We start from the raw sequence: 20333 nt of genomic DNA on the forward strand, positions 1-20333 counted from the left end.
CTTTTAAATCAAGGATGTGATGATGGGCAACAACCTGTAGCCCTCACTTCATTTCAGTTAACAAGGAAAGAGTGAAAAGTCATGGAAAAAATATGATAATATTAAAGAATTTGGAATCAGGTTAATGGGAAGGCCCATTCCTGCTGATAACTTGGAGGAGAGCAAGAATGCTTAGGATAAACTGTATTGGTTATTGTCACTGTCTTTGTGATTGTTAAATGCAAATGGTATATGAAAATCTTAATGTTAAAGGGATGTGTAAACATGAGTGCTATATGGAAGTGGAATTATTAATGTTATGTGCAACTGTAATTGAGGGTACGAATAGTGGAATTGTGAAAAACAAAAAACAGGAAAAAGGTTACAGAAGAACAGTGAGTTAAAATATCGAATGTGACCTGCTCTAGCCAGAGAAGTTTAAGTGCCAGCAAGAGAACGCAAACCCCCGCACTGCCCCCCCTCACTGCCTACCCCCCTCCTCCGCCGCTTGTGAAAGTAAACAAATCGTTACTTCCGAATGGGGACAAAAGCAAAACATTGGGAGTGCAACTGCCCCTAGTTTAGTGTGAATCACTACCCCTGCTGGGACCCGAATTACAGACAAAGTAAGTGATAATTTGGTGTGGGTAGTAGAGGCCCGAGACAGGGATAAGAATGCAGCACCAATTGCATTCCGAGTAACACAGACAGCTCAGCTGATTGAGCTTTGGTCATACGTGAACCCATGGTCTCTTGCCACTCACTCCAAACCGCCTCAGTTTTGGTAGGTTTTGCCAATGGCCTATATAGTATCTGCTCACACCCATGCCAGGTGCACAAGCTAGATATCCCGTGATCATGCCAAGATGGTCTGTCTGGCAGGAATTGTTACAATCTTTTGGTTTTCTCCCTCTTTGTCTGCAGACCTGTTTGCACCTCTGAAGGTCTCTTGCTAGTCCCAGCAAGAATGTCTTCATTTTCTCCCAATAATATACTCATTTAGGGAACTAGGGTAGAGGACTTGGACAAATTTGTTGATGGAGCTTGGAAATTGTATGGAGGGGGAATTGTGGTGGTGGAGTTGGGAGAAACGGTGGCAGCTTTACTAGAGCAGGTCCTGAAGATCCCAGGATGAGTTTTGCCCCCAGTGGGCTGAATGCAGTGTGCACACAGCAGTGCGAAGATATTTGTTTTCTGGCAGATACAGGTGCATCTCACTCTGTACTGCACCAAGAATTACTACCCATAGATGATTTTTGTAACTATAGTAGGAGTAGGAGTAGGTCAACAAGAAAAGCTTACCAAAAAAAAAAAAAAAAAAAAAAAAAAAAAAAGAAGAAAGTTAAGGGTAAAGCAAGTAACAATAGGAATAAGTAACTATAGCTGTAAATAACTTTCTCAGAGTAGTCTGTATTGTAGAGAGATCTAATATAGTGGTTTGTTAGCAAGAATTAAAACAGGAGAGAATCTGAGATGGGTGAGAAAGGCAAAGTGCACTTTGAAGCAGGGGATGCCCTGCAGGCACTGCCTATCACATTCACTACTATTGTGTTCCTTCTCTCTCCTTTTGGTGGTTTATCACCTCATAGTTGTTGATAAGTAATAATACATTAGCTTTGAAATTTCCATTTATAGAATTGTCTAAAATGAAAGCTGGCATCAGTGTGTATATGTCAACTCAAAAAATTATGACCTTACATGTAACCTTATGTTTAGTGCATTGTCAGTCACGGTTTTGATTGAGTAATGATTATGTTAACATTTAAGTCCCCTGCAGCTCAGCGACACTGGGCCACTGCCATCGTGGTCCTTGGTGTGCCACGACATATCAAGACAGACAATGGCTGGTGCTTCATCTCGCGATCTACTCAAGAATGGCTTGAGCATTGGGGAATATCGCACTCGAATGGCATCCCTGGGAATTCCAAGGGACAAGCAATTGTGGAAAGGGCCAACCGTCTCCTGAAGGACAAGACAGGTGTCCTTGGGGAGGGGGAAGATCACAGAGGTAGGATCTCGGTAGCCCAGCAGGCGGATGTATTGGCATAGCACATTATGCAGTCAATCATTTTGAACGAAGAGGTTATGCCACAGTAAAGGATAGAGAATCAGGAAAAATTTTATGGGTCCCGTCAAGAAGAATAAAACCTGATGCAGTCATCACCCAAAAGGGCGGTCTGGGAGAAACGGAAAACTAATCGAAAGCTGAGAACTTTTTTTCAGGCATACTGTTTTACAGAATAGAGCTGCAATAGATTTCCTGCTGCTGACTCAAGGGCACAAGTGCAAGGACTTTGAAGGGTTGCTTACAACTTACGATGGAAAGAGTGCTTAATGAGAGAATGGAGTTCCAGCGGATATACAAGAAGATTTGCGCAGAAGGATGAACTGTATAATATAACCAAAGATGCCTTGGACATACTGATTAGAACACCACTAACATTGTAAGACATTGCACCACTTATCTCTGCATGTTTTGTAACCTGTATACCTCACTTTATAGTTAATATGTAACAAAGTTTAAATTGTATAAGGACTAACACTTTTATATATTAGGATTAGGATCGGCGCTTGCGTTGTAACGGGGCATGGTTTTGTTAAGCATGGGGGGGGGGAAATGTTGCATTAGGCGTGCACGAACACTCGGGATGTAACGCGATAGGCCCTCCCCTGCTCGGTTATGCATATGTAGAAGGATTTATGCATATGTAGAAGGGGTGTAGACAAAGTAGATAGCGGCTTATTTAAACCGCTAACACACACAATAAAACGCCATTTAGCTATTCACCATATTGGTGTGAACGTGTAGTTAAATGGGCCCCGGCTGGAGGATGCCGGATTCGCGGAGGCTTAACCCTTGAATCCTGGCGTGAAAGGGACCACTGGTAACACTCTTTTAGGTATCATTCTTTACCCTTGCAAAAATATGGTTTTCTTACCAAAATAATGTTTTCATCTCTACAAACAGCATTTTCTAAACATAAAGGTGGTTTTCATCACCAAAAGAAATCGATTTCTCTACAAAATTATCGTTTGTAGCCAAATACGACACACTGTTTCCAGAATAACTCTTTTCATCTAAAAAAGAAAGACATTTCCAACAGAAATATCGATTTCTGACAAATTTTAGAAGTAGGTCACATGAATATCGATACTTATCCCAGAAATGAAAAGTATACTCTTAGGTATCACTCTTCATCCTTGCAAAACTATGGTTTTCTTCACAAACTAATGCTTTTCATCCCTACAAATAGCAATTTCTCTCTAAATTACTGGTTTCCATTCCCAAAAGAAGACACATTCTCTTTAAAATGATGCTTTGTAACAAATTATGACTCATTGATTCCAGAATATCTGTCTTCCCCTACAAAATAATGACATTAACATAAGAATTATCCATTTCAGACAAATTTCCGATGTATTTCACACTAATATCAATACTTACACCAGAATAAAATGTGTTCTCTCTTAGGTATCACTCTTGAATCTTGCCAAAAATTCATTTTCTTACCAATACAAAGCTTTTCATCATTACAAGTAGCATTTTCTACCCAAAAAAGTGGTTTTCATCCCCAATAGAAATCGTTTTCTCTACAAATGGTCCCTTGCAGCAACATATGAAACACTGTTATTGGAATACCTATTTCCCTCTTCAAAATAAGGACATTTCCAACAGAAATATTGATTTTTGACCAATTTTAGAAGAATGTCACACAAATATCAGTACCTATCCCAGAAATAAAAAGTTCTCTCCTAAGAATCATTCTTCATCCTTGCAAAAACATGGTTTTCTCACCAAAATAATGCTTTTTATCCCTTTAAAATAGCGTTGTTTCCCAGAAATATTGGTTTTCATCCCCAAAAGAAGACGTTTTCTCTACAAAATGAAGCTTTGTAGCAAAATATGACACATTGTTTCCAGAATACCTTTTCTCTTCTAAAAATTGAGGACATTACTAACGGAAATACCTTTTCTCCTCTACAAAATAAGGACATTTCCAACAGATATATCCTTTTCTGACAGATTTTAGAAAAATTTCACAGGAATATCAATACTTATACCAGAAATAAAAAGGTCTCTCTTAGGTATCACTCTTTACCCTTGCAAAAATATGGTTTTCTTACCAAAATAAGGTTTTTCATCTCTACAAACAGCATTTTCTAAACATAAAAGTGGTTTTCATCACCAAAAGAAATCGATTTCTCTACAAAATTATCGTTTGTAGCCAAATACGACACACTGTTTCCAGAATAGCTCTTTTCATCTAAAAAAGAAGGACATTTCCAACAGAAATATCGATTTCTGACAAATTTTAGAAGTAGGTCACATGAATATCATTACTTATCCCAGAAACGAAAAGTACACTCTTAGGTATCACTCTTCATCCTTGCAAAACTATGGTTTTCTTCCCAAACTAATGCTTTTCATCCCTACAAATAGCAATTTCTCCCTAAATTACTGGTTTTCATCCCCAAAAGAAGACACATTCTCTTTAAAACAATGCTTTGTAACAAATTATGACTCATTGATTCCAGAATATCTGTCTTCCCCTACAAAATAATGACATTAACATAAGAATTATCCATTTCAGACAAATTTCCGATGTATTTCACACTAATATCAATACATACACCAGAAAAAAATGTGTTCTCTCTTAGGTATCACTCTTGAATCTTGCCAAAAATTCATTTTCTTACCAATACAAAGATTTTCATCATTACAAGTAGCATTTTCTACCCAAAAAAGTGGTTTTCATCCCCAATAGAAATCGTTTTCTCTACAAATGGTCCCTTGCAGCAACATATGAAACACTGTTATTGGAATACCTATTTCCCTCTTCAAAATAAGGACATTTCCAACAGAAATATTGATTTCTGACAAATTTTAGAAGAATGTCACACAAATATCAGTACCTATCCCACAAATAAAAAGTTCTCTCCTAAGAATCATTCTTCATTCTTTGCAAAAACATGGTTTTCTCACCAAAATAATGCTTTTTATCCCTTTAAAATAGCGTTCTATCCCAGAAATACTGGTTTTCATCCACAAAAGAAGACATTTTCTCTACAAAATGAAGCTTTGTAGCAAAATATGACACATTGTTTCCAGAATACCTTTTCTCTTCTACAAATTGAGGACGTTACTAACATCAATACCTTTTCTCCTGTACAAAATAAGGACATTTCCAACAGATATATCCTTTTCTGACAGATTTTAGAAAAATTTCACAGGAACATCAATACTTATACCAGAAATAAAAAGGTCTCTCTTAGGTATCACTCTTTACCCTTGCAAAAATATGGTTTTCTTACCAAAATAATGTTTCTCATCTCTACAAACAGCATTTTCTAAACGTAAAGGTGGTTTTCATCACCAAAAGAAATCGATTTCTCTACAAAATCATTGTTTGTAGCCAAATACGACACACTGTTTCCAGAATAACTCTTTTCATCTAAAAAAGAAAGACATTTCCAACAGAAATATCGATTTCTGACAAATTTTAGAAGTAGGTTGATGTATTAGGCGGCACGAACTCACGGGATGTAACGCGATAGGCCTCCCCGTGCTCGGTAATGTATATGTATGAGGCTGAAATTGGAGCCCTATATAAGGGTCTCACACGGTTCATTAAACGCCATTTTACAGCTCACCATATTGGTGTGATCAGCGTGTAACTTGGTCATGGGGCCGTCAGATGCACATTCTCAATGATGGACGTAGTTCTTTAGGTTACCTTACACAAGGCAACAATTGGTGCCCCGTGTGAGGCAGTCCTGAGAGTGAGTGTGCGACGGCTAACCGCGAGACGGACGCGAATCCTACGGTTAGATCCCGTGGAAGCGCCGGAGGGGCGATATATTGACTGCAGCTACTGATTATCCTGCGGTGAGACCGTGGAAGACCGTGGGACTTTGGGCCCGGGTATATATACAAAGGGTGCGAGGACGTACGGTGTCGAGCACCAGAAAAAACATGGATTCCGTCACAAAGGTACTATTACGGGTTTGTAAAACCCACTGCGGTAGGAATGCTCCTTCTAAGATGGAGATTGTTGCCGTTATTACCTTTTTGCAGGAAGCGGAGCTTTCACCCTCCCCTTGTAATTTGCTCGATTCGGAGCGGTGGGAATCTTTCACCGCTGCCCTGCTCCTAAGAGCAACAAACGATTATAAGGCGGAGGAGTTAAAAACCTGGGTTTTGGTCCTGGGTGCGCTTAAAGCGGCTAAGGAGGAGAAAAAGATCCAGGCAGTCGCGAATGGGGTTTTTGGGGTGGGTTCCGGGACGTCTGGGGTCCCGGAGGGTGCGGAGGAACCGCTCCCTTGCGGCGACTCCGTACCCAAGATGGCGCCGACCACGCCGGCCGTTTTCACAATGGCCATGGCGGCGCCCGAAACAACTCCGGAAGGGATGGCGGAAGTTGCCTCATCTGGGGAGGTGCCGCCATATTATCCCCGCCTATACCCCTGTTTGCAGAGCTTTCGTTCACCTGAGGGGGGTGGGTCCTGTCCGAGGGAGGGAGAGTCATGGGGGGAGGCGCGCCGTGGAGGCATTAAGCCACCCCTAGACCCGCCCCCGGAGGAGGGACCTCATCCCGCGAAAGGGGAGGAACGAAAGGTACTGCCTGCCCCTACCCCTTTGGTTTCGCCTCCCGAGGAGGGGGAGGAGAAAGGGGAGGAACAAAAGGTACTGTCTGCCTTCACCCCGTCGGTTTCGTCTCCCGCGAAGGGGGAGGAGAAAGGGGAGGAACGGAAGGAATTGCCTGTCCCCACCCAGTCGGTCGTGGTTCCCCGGAGGAGGGGGGAGAAGTGGGAGGAGCGAGAGATATCGCGTAAGCCCACTGATTGGACTGACATTTGCGATACAATGCGAGAGGTGGGGCTCAAGGAGCGGGACTGGGCGGTGTTCCCAATTGTAGTCAAACAGGAGGGACCGGTTTGGGTACCTTTGGAAGCAAAAGCAGTTGCTCGGTTTATAGAGGCGATTGACAAAAAGGGATTGAGATCCCCGATGACAATGAGTGCCTTTGAGGCTCTCGTAGCCCCAGGTCCCCTACTCCCATATGATATTGAAAGCCTTATGAGAGTAGCCCTCGAACCAGTACAGTTTACTGTGTGGAAGGAGGAGTGGATAATACAACTCAAAGCTGTTTTAGCACAGGCTGCGCGCGATCCACAGCATCCAGCAAATGGGAAGGAGGGAGATCCAAAAACTGATTTAATGAGGCTTTCAGGTTCATCTGCGGATTTGGCTGGATCTGCAGAGAGGCAGCTTAGGGACCTCCGCCCAGGAGAGCTGCTTGCCACCACGGGGGCGGCTACCTCTGCTTTTATACACTTTATAAGAAAAGCAGAGCCTGTAGCCCCGTGGTCAGAGATTATGCAGGGTCCCTCAGAGTCATTCTCTGAGTTTGCCAATCGATTGATACGGGCAGTAGAAGGATCGGAACTGCCTAAGGAAGCGCTGACTTCTGTTATAAAGGATTGCCTGAAGCAAAAGGCTCATAAAGAGATTAAGGATATCATTCGAGCGGCTCCTGAAGATCTTGAGACTCCTGGTGAAATTATTAAGTATGTACTGGACAAACAACAAACAACGCCGTTGTCCAGTGAAGGGCTAGCAAGCGCATGGCTTTCTGTTATGGCCATACAAAATGATCGATCTAAAGGCCCTTGCTTTAAGTGTGGCCAGACTGGCCATTACAAGACGCAGTGTACAGCTAAAGAAGAGGGGCATAGGAGTAGAGAAAAGTGCCAGGCCTGTGGCAAGCTGGGTCATGAGGCCCGACAGTGCCGGAAATATGTTATCATGCCGCAGGGAAACGATTTTGGGAGGGCACCTCAGGCCCTGGGTCCCTCCCACAATCAAGCAGTTGGGCCTACCATCCCATCGAATTCGTTCAGGGGGAGAGGCCAGACCTCTCGCCCACAGTGGCGCTAACTATGGACCTCAGCAAGCGCCCCATAGTCAAGATAATCTTGACATATATGGGACAATTGCCTTATAAAAAGATTCCTCGCTCCATCCTTATCACCGCCCTGCTTGATTCCGGAGCGGATGTTACGGTAATAGCAGAAAGGGACTGGCCACCAGCTTGGCCAGTTCTTGCCTTGACGAATTCCATCTCTGGGGTTGGAGGTACAGTGTCAGCTGGCGAGTCAGCGGAACAGGTGGAAATCGCCCTTGTCAATAGGGATGACTCCATAGACAAACCTGTACTGATCGAACCTATGATTGGGTCTGTTCCAGGCACAATTTTGGGCCGAGACTTCCTTGACGCCTTAGGGGTTCGCATGACAAATTTATGGTAAGGGCCACTGTCTACCAATTGGCAATAAAACACGCCATTCCTTTGCGCTGGAAGCAGGATGCTTGTCCTGTTTGGGTAGATCAGTGGCCTCTTCCTTATAAAAAATTAACAGCGCTCAAGGAGTTGGTTTCACGAGAACTCCTTTTAGGTCATTTGGAACCCTCTCTTAGTTCTTGGAACACTCCTGTTTTTGTCATTCGAAAATCATCAGGCTCGTTTCGGCTGTTACATGACCTCCGCATGGTTAACGCTCAGCTCATCCTCTTTGGTCCGGTGCAGCAGGGCAGCCCTCTACTATCAGCTGTACCTGAGGGTTGGCCTTTGGTGGTTATCGATCTTAAAGATTGTTTCTTTTCCATTCCTTTGGCAGTCCAGGATCGAGAGGCCTTTGCCTTTACTGTACCCACCGTTAATAACCAAGGGCCTGCTGAGAGGTACCATTGGAAGGTACTCCCTCAGGGTATGGCATGCTCCCCCACAATTTGCCAACTTGTTGTGGGCAAGCTAATTGAGCCAGTCCGAGCAATGCTACCTGCTTGTCGAGTTGCTCACTATATGGATGACCTGTTGCTTGCGGCTCCTAGTGAGGTTCAATTACACGACTTGGAAAGGCGGGTGGTTGAAGCTCTCACCACGGCGGGTTTTACTATTTCCCAAGAAAAGATTCAAAAGGGGCCAGGGATTGAATTTTTGGGTTACCGTTTTGGACCCACAATGGTAGCACCCCAAGGCTTGGATATTAAACCCCACATTAGGACTTTGTGGGATGTCCAGAAGCTGGTGGGGGCTATCCAGTGGGTGCGCAATGCCCTTGGCATACCTCTGCGTATTATGAAACCATTTTATGACCAGCTGAAAGGATCGGACCCCAGAGAGGAGAGAGCGTGGACACAAGAGATGGACTCGGCCTGGCAGGAAATCTTGCAGGCTTGCTCCTCCAATGCTCTTGCTCGATGGAGCCCTGATCAACCCCTAGAGGGGGCGGTTACCAAGTGCCAAGATGGGGCGGTGGGGATTCTCGGACATACTCTGGGTTCCCGGCCACGTCCGCTCTGGTGGCTGTTCTCTGTACAGCCAGTGAGAGCATTCACCTCCTGGCTTGAGCAGCTATCCTCTTTGCTTCAAAAAATCAGGCTCGCTGCTGTGAGGGCATTGGGAAAAGAGCCAGATGTTATATACATACCAAGTGCCTTTAGAAATGTTAACCCTTTACCTGATGCCATTCTACTTGCTTTGCAAGGCTTCGGTGGTAAAATCTTCTACTCAGACTCACTGCCAATCTATGATCTTGCAAAACCCCTTCAGATTTCATTAAAACTCAGGGTATTTGACAAACCGATGAAGGGACCAACTGTATTTACAGACGCTTCTTCTGCCACAGGCCAGGGAGCAGTGGTTTGGCAGAATTCATCTAAAAAATGGGAGCACAAGCTGATAACAGATAAAACGGTCAGTGTTCAGGTGCTTGAAGCCAGGGCTGTAGCAATAGCCTTACGCTTGTGACCAGAAATTCCATGTAATGTGGTCACCGATTCAGCCTTTGTGGCAAAGTTGTTGCTTCGCATGGGCAATGAGGGTGTGCCTAGCACTGAGATTGCTTTTCTGTTGGAGGAGGCTCTGGCCTTCCGATCTGCACCTGTGGCTATTCTTCATGTCCGCAGTCATTCGGAGGTACCGGGGTTCTTTACAACTGGGAATGCGATGGCTGACCGGGTTGCTGGTGGACAGGTGTTCACCCTTCAGAAAGCACGTGACTTACACTCCACTCTGCACATTGGAGCACGAGCTTTGTCACGAACATGCTCCATTCCTTTATCTGCCGCCCGAGACGTGGTTCAAACGTGTCCGCATTGTAATTCAGCACCTGTGTTGGGGGCGGGAGTTAACCCTCGGGGGCTCTCTCCTCTAGATATTTGGCAGACTGACTTCACTTTCGAACAACGCATGGCACCAAAGCAATGGTTGGCGGTCACAATTGACACATCATCGACAATCATCATAGCCACCCAGCATGCGCGTGCTAACTCTCCTGCAGCTCAGCAACACTGGGCCACTGCCATTGCGGCCCTCGGTTTGCCACAACACATCAAGACTGATAATGGCTCGTGCTTCATCTCACGATCCACTCAGGATTGGCTCGAGCGTTGGGGAATATCGCATTCGACAGGTATCCCTGGGAATTCCCAGGGGCAAGCAATTGTCGAGAGGGCCAACCGTCTCTTGAAGGACAAGATATGTGTCCTTGGGGAGGGGGATGGTCACAAAGGCAGGATCCCACTAGCCCAGCAGGCTGAAGTATTGGCGCGAGCACTTTATGCAGTCAACCATTTTGAGCGAGGAGAGAGTAAGCACACCCCAATACAGAGACACTGGAGACCAACAATCATTGATGAGGGGCTACCGGTAAAGATAAAAAGGGATGATGGTACCTGGGAATCAGGGTGGTCTGTTTTAGTTTGGGGCAGAGGTTATGCTGCTGTAAAAGACAGAGAATCGGGGAGAATTTTATGGGTCCCGTCAAGAAAGATAAAGCCTGATACGACGATCACCCATAGGGGTGATCTAGGAGAAACAAAAAACTAATAGAAAGCTGAGTACTTTCTTTTCAGGCATGGTTGATGGGAACCCGCCAGCCGCAACCGCGAAGTGACTCTTCAGAAAAAGGAAAAAGAACAGATAAAGAACTGCTGCTAGTACCAACGAGAAGGACATCTGTTGTATCACTTGCTGTGTGTCTTTGTGTAATTGCATTCATTACCGGGGGAGAGGGTACTCACTTAACATCACAACCAGAAAATATTTGGGTTACATGGTCTAATCGAACTGGGCAGAAAGATTTCTGCCTTAGCCTGCAGTCAGCCACATCACCGTTTAGAACATGCCTTATAGGTGTACCCAGGTGGGACCCAAAGGAGTTCAACGGATATGTGCATAAGAACAACTGCAAGAGAGATGCAGTGGACAAAGTTTTCTTTATGAAAGCATTTGAGTCTAAATTCACTGACTGGGCCAGAATGTCTGCATGTTTTATTAGATCCTTGAACACCTCCTTGCCCTGGGATCCACCAGAGTTGCAGCTTCTTGGATCCCAATCGGTTGGTAACGTAACATGGAATAAGAACTCTCAAAAGTGGGAACGCCCGGTTAGATGTTTGTATTTTTCGGGTTTTAGGACACCGGGTCAACTGTCCAATCGCAGGGTATGGGAAGGCCTACTCGGGAATGGGGCACCATTCTCGGGAACAACTGGGTCGGAACCCTTTACTTTACTTAACCCCATTCAATTTGACACATATAGCTTGTCAGGGGCATATTGTGGTTTCTCAGCTGAAAGGGTGGAGGGATTCTCCCGTCCCTGCTCCGGGGATGGCTCCAAGAATGGATTTGCAGACCAATGCATAAAGCAGGGTGGGAGGTGGCTCTCTTACAATCAGAAGTATGTGGTACGTCATCCTAACGGGTCCACCTATAATCTCTCATGCTACTGGGGCCCTGACGATCTGGCATGTTCTGGTTGTTGTTCTCGAAAGGAACCTTTAGCTGGGGAAGGAATAAACTGCAATGGTACAGCCAAGGCCCTTCCTAAGGACATATTTTTGATATGTGGGGATAGAGCTTGGCAAGGGATACCAAAGAATCCAGTTGGGGGGCCATGTTATTTGGGAAAGCTGACATTGTTGGCTCCCAATCACACTGCAATGATAAGTGTTATGAAAAAGATCGATCGAGCTCGACGCCAGAAAAGGTCAATAAAAACATTGGACCAGGACTGTAGTGATGAGGTTCAGCTGTGGGGTCCCACAGCTAGGATCTTTGCATCCGTCTTAGCTCCGGGAGTAGCTTCAGCCCAGGCCCTAAGAGAAATTGAGAGATTGGCATGCTGGTCCGTGAAGCAAGCTAATGTCACCACAGCAGTCCTGTCGGAACTCCTGATGGACGTTAACAACATCAGACACGCTGTTCTTCAAAATAGAGCTGCAATTGACTTTCTGCTGCTTGCTCAAGGGCACGGGTGCAAGGACTTTGAAGGGATGTGTTGTTTCAATCTGAGCGACCACAGCGATTCGATACATAGGAAGTTGGAATGGATGCAAGAACACACGAAGAAGATCGCAATAGATGATGCATTCGGAAGCTGGTTGGAGGGACTGTTTGGTAATCTGGGCCCATGGCTTAAGCAGTTTCTTAAAGTATTAATCATAGGTATTTTATTCTTTTTAGCTTTAATGATTTGCTTACCTTGTTTGTTTCAGTGTGTCCAGGGTTGTTTACAGCGTATGATAGAAAGAATGTTTAACGAAAAAATGGAGTACCAACGGGTATATGATAAACTTTGAGAAGAAGAAGGAACTGTATAAACCCAAGATGCCTTGGATATAATCATTAGAAAACTACTGATGTTATTAGATATTGCACTACCTACCTCTGTAGCTTGTCTACCTCACTTTTTAGATAACTTATTAAGTTTAAATTATAGAGACTAACATTTTTATATTAGGATTAAGGATTAGCGTTCGGGATGTAACGGGGCATACTTTATCGAGCATGGAGAAGGGGAAATGATGTATTAGGCGGCACGAACTCACGGGATGTAACGCGATAGGCCTCCCCGTGCTCGGTAATGTATATGTATGAGGCTGAAATTGGAGCCCTATATAAGGGTCTCACACGGTTCATTAAACGCCATTTTACAGCTCACCATATTGGTCTGATCAGCGTGTAACTTGGTCATGGGGCCGTCAGATGCACATTCTCAATGATGGACGTAGTTCTTTAGGTTACCTTACACAAGGCAACAGTAGGTCACATGAATATCGATACTTATCCCAGAAATCAAAAGTACACTCTTAGGTATCACTCTTCATCCTTGCAAAACTATGGTTTTCTTCCCAAACTAATGCTTTTCATCCCTACAAATAGCAATTTCTCCCTAAATTACTGGTTTTCATCCCCAAAAGAAGACACATTGTCTTTAAAATGATGCTTTGTAACAAATTATGACTCATTGATTCCAGAATATCTGTCTTCCCCTACAAAATAATGACACTAACATAAGAATTATACATTTCAGACAAATTTCCGATGTATTTCACACTAATATCAAACTTACACCAGAAAAAAATGTGTTCTCTCTTAGGTATCACTCTTGAATCTTGCCAAAAATTCATTTTCTTACCAATACAAAGCTTTTCATCATTACAAGTAGCATTTTCTACCCAAAAAAGTGGTTTTCATCCCCAATAGAAATCGTTTTCTCTACAAATGGTCCCTTGCAGCAACATATGAAACACTGTTATTGGAATACCTCTTTCCCTCTTCAAAATAAGGACATTTCCAACAGAAATATCGATTTCTGACAAATTTTAGAAGAATGTCACACAAATATCAGTACCTATCCCAGAAATAAAAAGTTCTCTCCTAAGAATCATTCTTCATCCTTGCAAAAACATGGTTTTCTCACCAAAATAATGCTTTTTATCCCTTTAAAATAGCGTTCCTTCCGAGAAATACTGGTTTTCATCCCCAAAAAAAGACATTTTCTCTACAAAATGAAGCTTTGTAGCAAAATATGACACATTGTTTCCAGAATACCTTTTCTCTTCTACAAATTGAGGACGTTACTAACAGAAATACCTTTTCTCCTCTACAAAATAAGGACATTTCCAACAGATATATCCTTTTCTGACAGATTTTAGAAAAATTTCACAGGAACATCAATACTTATACCAGAAATAAAGAGGTCTCTCTTAGGTATCACTCTTTACCCTTGCAAAAATATGGTTTTCTTACCAAAATAATGTTTTCATCTCTACAAACAGCATTTTCTAAACATAAAGGTGGTTTTCATCACCAAAAGAAATCGATTTCTCTACAAAATTATCGTTTGTAGCCAAATACGACACACTGTTTCCAGAATAACTCTTTTTATCTAAAAAAGAATGACATTTCCAACAGAAATATCGATTTCTGACAAATTTTAGAAGTAGGTCACATGAATATCGATACTTATCCCACAAATGAACAGTACACTCTTAGGTATCACTCTTAGTCCTTGCAAAACTATGGTTTTCTTCCCAAAATAATGCTTTTCATCCCTACAAATAGCAATTTCTCCCTAAATTACTGGTTTTCATCCCCAAAAGAAGACATATTGTCTTTAAAATGATGCTTTGTAACAAATTATGACTCATTGATTCCAGAATATCTGTCTTCCCCTACAAAATAATGACATTAACATAAGAATTATCCATTTCAGACAAATTTCCGATGTATTTCACACTAATATCAATACTTACACCAGAAAAAAATTTGTTCTCTCTAAGGAATCTCACTTGAATCATGCCAAAAATTCTTTTCCTTACCAATACAAAGCTTTTCATCATTACAAGTAGCATTTTCTACCCAAAAAAGTGGTTTTCATCCCCAATAGAAATCGTTTTCTCTACAAATGGTCCCTTGCAGCAGCATATGAAACACTGTTATTGGAATACCTCTTTCCCTCTTCAAAATAAGGACATTTCCAACAGAAATATCGATTTCTGACCAATTTTAGAAGAATGTCACACAAATATCAGTACCTATCCCAGAAATAAAAAGTTCTCTCCTAAGAATCATTCTTCATCCTTGAAAAAACATGGTTTTCTCACCAAAATAATGCTTTTTATCCCTTTAAAATAGCGTTGTTTCCCAGAAATACTGGTTTTCATCCCCAAAAGAAGACGTTTTCTCTACAAAATGAAGCTTTGTAGCAAAATATGACACATTGTTTCCAGAATACCTTTTCTCTTCTACAAATTGAGGACGTTACTAACAGAAATAACTTTTCTCCTCTACAAAATAAGGACATTTCCAACAGATATATCCTTTTCTGACAGATTTTAGAAAAATTTCACAGGAACATCAATACTTATACCAGAAATAAAAAGGTCTCTCTTAGGTATCACTCTTTACCCTTGCAAAAATATGGTTTTCTTACCAAAATAATGTTTTCATCTCTACAAACAGCATTTTCTAAACATAAAGGTGGTTTTCATCACCAAAAGAAATCGATTTCTCTACAAAATTATCGTTTGTAGCCAAATATGACACACTGTTTCCAGAATAACTCTTTTCATCTAAAAAAGAAAGACATTTCCAACAGAAATATCGATTTCTGACAAATTTTAGAAGTAGGTCACATGAATATCAATACTTATCCCACAAATGAACAGTACACTCTTAGGTATCATTCTTCATCCTTGCAAAAACATGGTTTTCTCACCAAAATAATGCTTTTTATCCCTTTAAAATAGCGTTCTTTCCCAGAAATACTGGTTTTCATCCCCAAAAGAAGACATTTTCTCTACAAAATGAAGCTTTGTAGCAAAATATGACACATTGTTTCCAGAATACCTTTTCTCTTCTACAAATTGAGGACGTTACTAACAGAAATACCTTTTCTCCTTTACAAAATAAGGTCATTTCCAACAGATATATCCTTTTCTGACAGATTTTAGAAAAATTTCACAGGAACATCAATACTTATACCAGAAATAAAAAGGTCTCTCTTAGGTATCACTCTTTACCCATGCAAAAATATGGTTTTCTTACCAAAATAATGCTTTTCATCTCTACAAACAGCATTTTCTAAACGTAAAGGTGGTTTTCATCACCAAAAGAAATCGATTTCTCTACAAAATTATCGTTTGTAGCCAAATACGACACACTGTTTCCAGAATAACTCTTTTTATCTAAAAAAGAAAGACATTTCCAACAGAAATATCGATTTCTGACAAATTTTAGAAGTAGGTCACATGAATATCGATACTTATCCCACAAATGAACAGTACACTCTTAGGTATCACTCTTCATCCTTGCAAAACTATGGTTTTCTTCCCAAACTAATGCTTTTCATCCCTACAAAGATCAGTTTCTCCCTAAATTACTGGTTTTCATCCCCAAAAGAAGACACATTGTCTTTAAAATGATGCTTTGTAACAAATTATGACTCATTGATTCCAGAATATCTGTCTTCCCCTACAAAATAATGACATTAACATAAGAATTATCCATTTCAGACAAATTTCCGATGTATTTCACACTAATATCAATACTTACACCAGAAAAATATGTGTTCTCTCTCAGGTATCACTCTTGAATCTTGCCAAAAATTCTTTTTCTTACCAATACAAAGCTTTTCATCATTACAAGTAGCATTTTCTACCCAAAAAAGTGGTTTTCATCCCCAATAGAAATCGTTTTCTCTACAAATGGTCCCTTGTAGCAACATATGAAACACTGTTATTGGAATACCTCTTTCCCTCTTCAAAATAAGGACATTTCCAACAGAAATATCGATTTCTGACCAATTTTAGAAGAATGTCACACAAATATCAGTACCTATCATAGAAATAAAAAGTTCTCTACTAAGAATCATTCTTCATCCTTGCAAAAACATGGTTTTCTCACCAAAATAATGCTTTTTATCCCTTTAAAATAGCGTTGCTTCCCAGAAATACTGGTTTTCATCCCCAAAAGAAGACGTTTTCTCTACAGAATGAAGCTTTGTAGCAAAATATGACACATTGTTTCCAGAATACCTTTTCTCTTCTACAAATTGAGTACATTACTAACGGAAATACCTTTTCTCCTCTACAAAATGAGGACATTTCCAACAGATATATCCTTTTCTGACAGATTTTAGAAAAATTTCACAGGAATATCAATACTTATACCAGAAATAAAAAGGTCTCTCTTAGGTATCACTCTTTACCCTTGCAAAAGTATGGTTTTCTTACCAAAATAATGTTTTTCATCTCTACAAACAGCATTTTCTAAACCTAAAATTGGATTTCATCTTCAAAAGAAATCGATTTCTCTACAAAATTTTCGTTTGTAGCCAAATATGACACATTGTTTCCAGAATAACTCTTTTCATCTAAAAAAGATTGACATTTCCAAAAGAAATATCGATTTCTGACAAATTTTAGAAGTAGGTCACATGAATATCGACACTTATCCCAGAAATGAAAAGTACACTCTTAGGTATCACTCTTCATCCTTGCAAAACTATGGTTTTCTTCCCAAACTAATGCTTTTCATCCCTACAAATAGCAATTTCTCCCTAAATTACTGGTTTTCATCCCCAAAAGAAGACACATTGTCTTTAAAATGAGGCTTTGTAACAAATTATGACTCATTGATTCCAGAATATCTGTCTTCCCCTACAAAATAATGACATTAACATAAGAATTATCCATTTCAGACAAATTTCCGATGTATTTCACACTAATATCAATACTTACACCAGAAAAATATGTGTTCTCTCTCAGGTATCACTCTTGAATCTTGCCAAAAATTCTTTTTCTTACCAATACAAAGCTTTTCATCATTACAAGTAGCATTTTCTACCCAAAAAAGTGGTTTTCATCCCCAATAGAAATCGTTTTCTCTACAAATGGTCCCTTGTAGCAACATATGAAACACTGTTATTGGAATACCACCTTTCCCTCTTCAAAATAAGGACATTTCCAACAGAAATATCGATTTCTGACAAATTTTAGAAGAATGTCACACAAATATCAGTACCTATCCCAGAAATAAAAAGTTCTCTCCTAAGAATCATTCCTTATCCTTGAAAAAACATGGTTTTCTCACCAAAATAATGCTTTTTATCCCTTTAAAATAGCGTTGTTTCCCAGAAATACTGGTTTTCATCCCCAAAAGAAGACATTTTCTCTACAAAATGAAGCTTTGTAGCAAAATATGACACACTGTTTCCAGAATACCTTTTCTCTTCTACAAATTGAGGACATTACTAACAGAAATATCTTTTCCCCTCTACAAAATAAGGACATTTCTAACAGATATATCCTTTTCTGACAGATTTTAGAAAAATTTCACAGGAATATCAATACTTATACCAGAAATAAAAAGGTCTCTCTTAGGTATCACTCTATACCCTTGCAAAAGTATGGTTTTCTTACCAAAATAATGTTTTTCATCTCTACAATCAGCATTTTCTAAACCTAAAGGTGGTTTTCATCTTCAAAAGAAATCGATTTCTCTACAAAATTATCGTTTGTAGCCAAATATGACACATTGTTTCCAGAATAACTCTTTTCATCTAAAAAAGATTGACATTTCCAACAGAAATATCGATTTCTGACAAATTTTAGAAGTAGGTCACATGAATATCGATACTTATCCCAAAAATGAAAAGTACACTCTTAGGTATCACTCTTCATCCTTGCAAAACTATGGTTTTCTTCCCAAACTAATGCTTTTCATCCCTACAAATAGCAATTTCTCCCTAAATTACTGGTTTTCATCCCCAAAAGAAGACACATTGTCTTTAAAATGATGCTTTGTAACAAATTATGACTCATTGATTCCAGAATATCTGTCTTCCCCTACAAAATAATGACATTAACATAAGAATTATCCATTTCAGACAAATTTCCGATGTATTTCACACTAATATCAATACTTACACCAGAAAAATATGTGTTCTCTCTCAGGTATCACTCTTGAATCTTGCCAAAAATTCTTTTTCTTACCAATACAAAGCTTTTCATCATTACAAGTAGCATTTTCTACCCAAAAAAGTGGTTTTCATCCCCAATAGAAATCGTTTTCTCTACAAATGGTCCCTTACAGCAACATATGAAACACTGTTATTGGAATACCTCTTTCCCTCTTCAAAATAAGGACATTTCCAACAGAAATATCGATTTCTGACCAATTTTAGAAGAATGTCACACAAATATCAGTACCTATCATAGAAATAAAAAGTTCTCTCCTAAGAATCATTCTTCATCCTTGCAAAAACATGGTTTTCTCACCAAAATAATGCTTTTTATCCCTTTAAAATAGCGTTGCTTCCCAGAAATACTGGTTTTCATCCCCAAAAGAAGACGTTTTCTCTACAGAATGAAGCTTTGTAGCAAAATATGACACATTGTTTCCAGAATACCTTTTCTCTTCTACAAATTGAGTACATTACTAACGGAAATACCTTTTCTCCTCTACAAAATAAGGACATTTCCAACAGATATATCCTTTTCTGACAGATTTTAGAAAAATTTCACAGGAATATCAATACTTATACCAGAAATAAAAAGGTCTCTCTTAGGTATCACTCTTTACCCTTGCAAAAATATGGTTTTCTTACCAAAATAATGTTTTTCATCTCTACAAACAGCATTTTCTAAACCTAAAGGTGGTTTTCATCTTCAAAAGAAATCGATTTCTCTACAAAATTATCGTTTGTAGCCAAATATGACACATTGTTTCCAGAATAACTCTTTTCATCTAAAAAAGTTTGACATTTCCAACAGAAATATCGATTTCTGACAAATTTTAGAAGTAGGTCACATGAATATCGATACTTATCCCAGAAATGAAAAGTACACTCTTAGGTATCACTCTTCATCCTTGCAAAACTATGGTTTTCTTCCCAAACTAATGCTTTTCATCCCTACAAATAGCAATTTCTCCCTAAATTACTGGTTTTCATCCCCAAAAGAAGACACATTGTCTTTAAAATGAGGCTTTGTAACAAATTATGACTCATTGATTCCAGAATATCTGTCTTCCCCTACAAAATAATGACATTAACATAAGAATTATCCATTTCAGACAAATTTCCGATGTATTTCACACTAATATCAATACTTACAACAGAAAAAAATGGGTTCTCTCTTAGGTATCACTCTTGAATCTTGCCAAAAATTCTTTTTCTTACCAATACAAAGCTTTTCATCATTACAAGTAGCATTTTCTACCCAAAAAAAGTGGTTTTCATCCCCAATAGAAATCGTTTTCTCTACAAATGGTCCCTTGTAGCAACATATGAAACACTGTTATTGGAATACCTCTTTCCCTCTTCAAAATAAGGACATTTCCAACAGAAATATCGATTTCTGACAAATTTTAGAAGAATGTCACACAAATATCAGTACCTATCCCGGAAATAAAAAGTTCTCTCCTAAGAATCAGTCTTTATCCTTGCAAAAACATGGTTTTCTCACCAAAATAATGCTTTTAATCCCTTTAAAATAGCGT

At 40.2% G+C, this 20333-nt stretch overlaps 1 protein-coding gene across 1 annotated transcript; it reads left to right on the forward strand.

Annotated features, from left to right (window-relative positions):
- Positions 1-5496: 5496 nt before the first annotated feature.
- On the forward strand, positions 5497-12989 carry LOC146754628 (uncharacterized). Its single transcript, XM_085527552.1, has 2 exons — positions 5497-7660; positions 10889-12989. The coding sequence occupies exons 1-2, from the start codon at positions 5954-5956 to the stop codon at positions 12623-12625; spliced, it is 3444 nt and encodes a 1147-aa protein (XP_085383678.1). The 5' UTR covers positions 5497-5953; the 3' UTR covers positions 12626-12989.
- The last annotated feature ends 7344 nt before the right edge of the window (positions 12990-20333 follow it).

Source organism: Coturnix japonica, chromosome W, assembly GCF_054131305.1.
Source record: "Coturnix japonica strain WE chromosome W, WE-NBRP24, whole genome shotgun sequence".
Classification (NCBI taxonomy): Eukaryota; Metazoa; Chordata; class Aves; order Galliformes; family Phasianidae; genus Coturnix; species Coturnix japonica.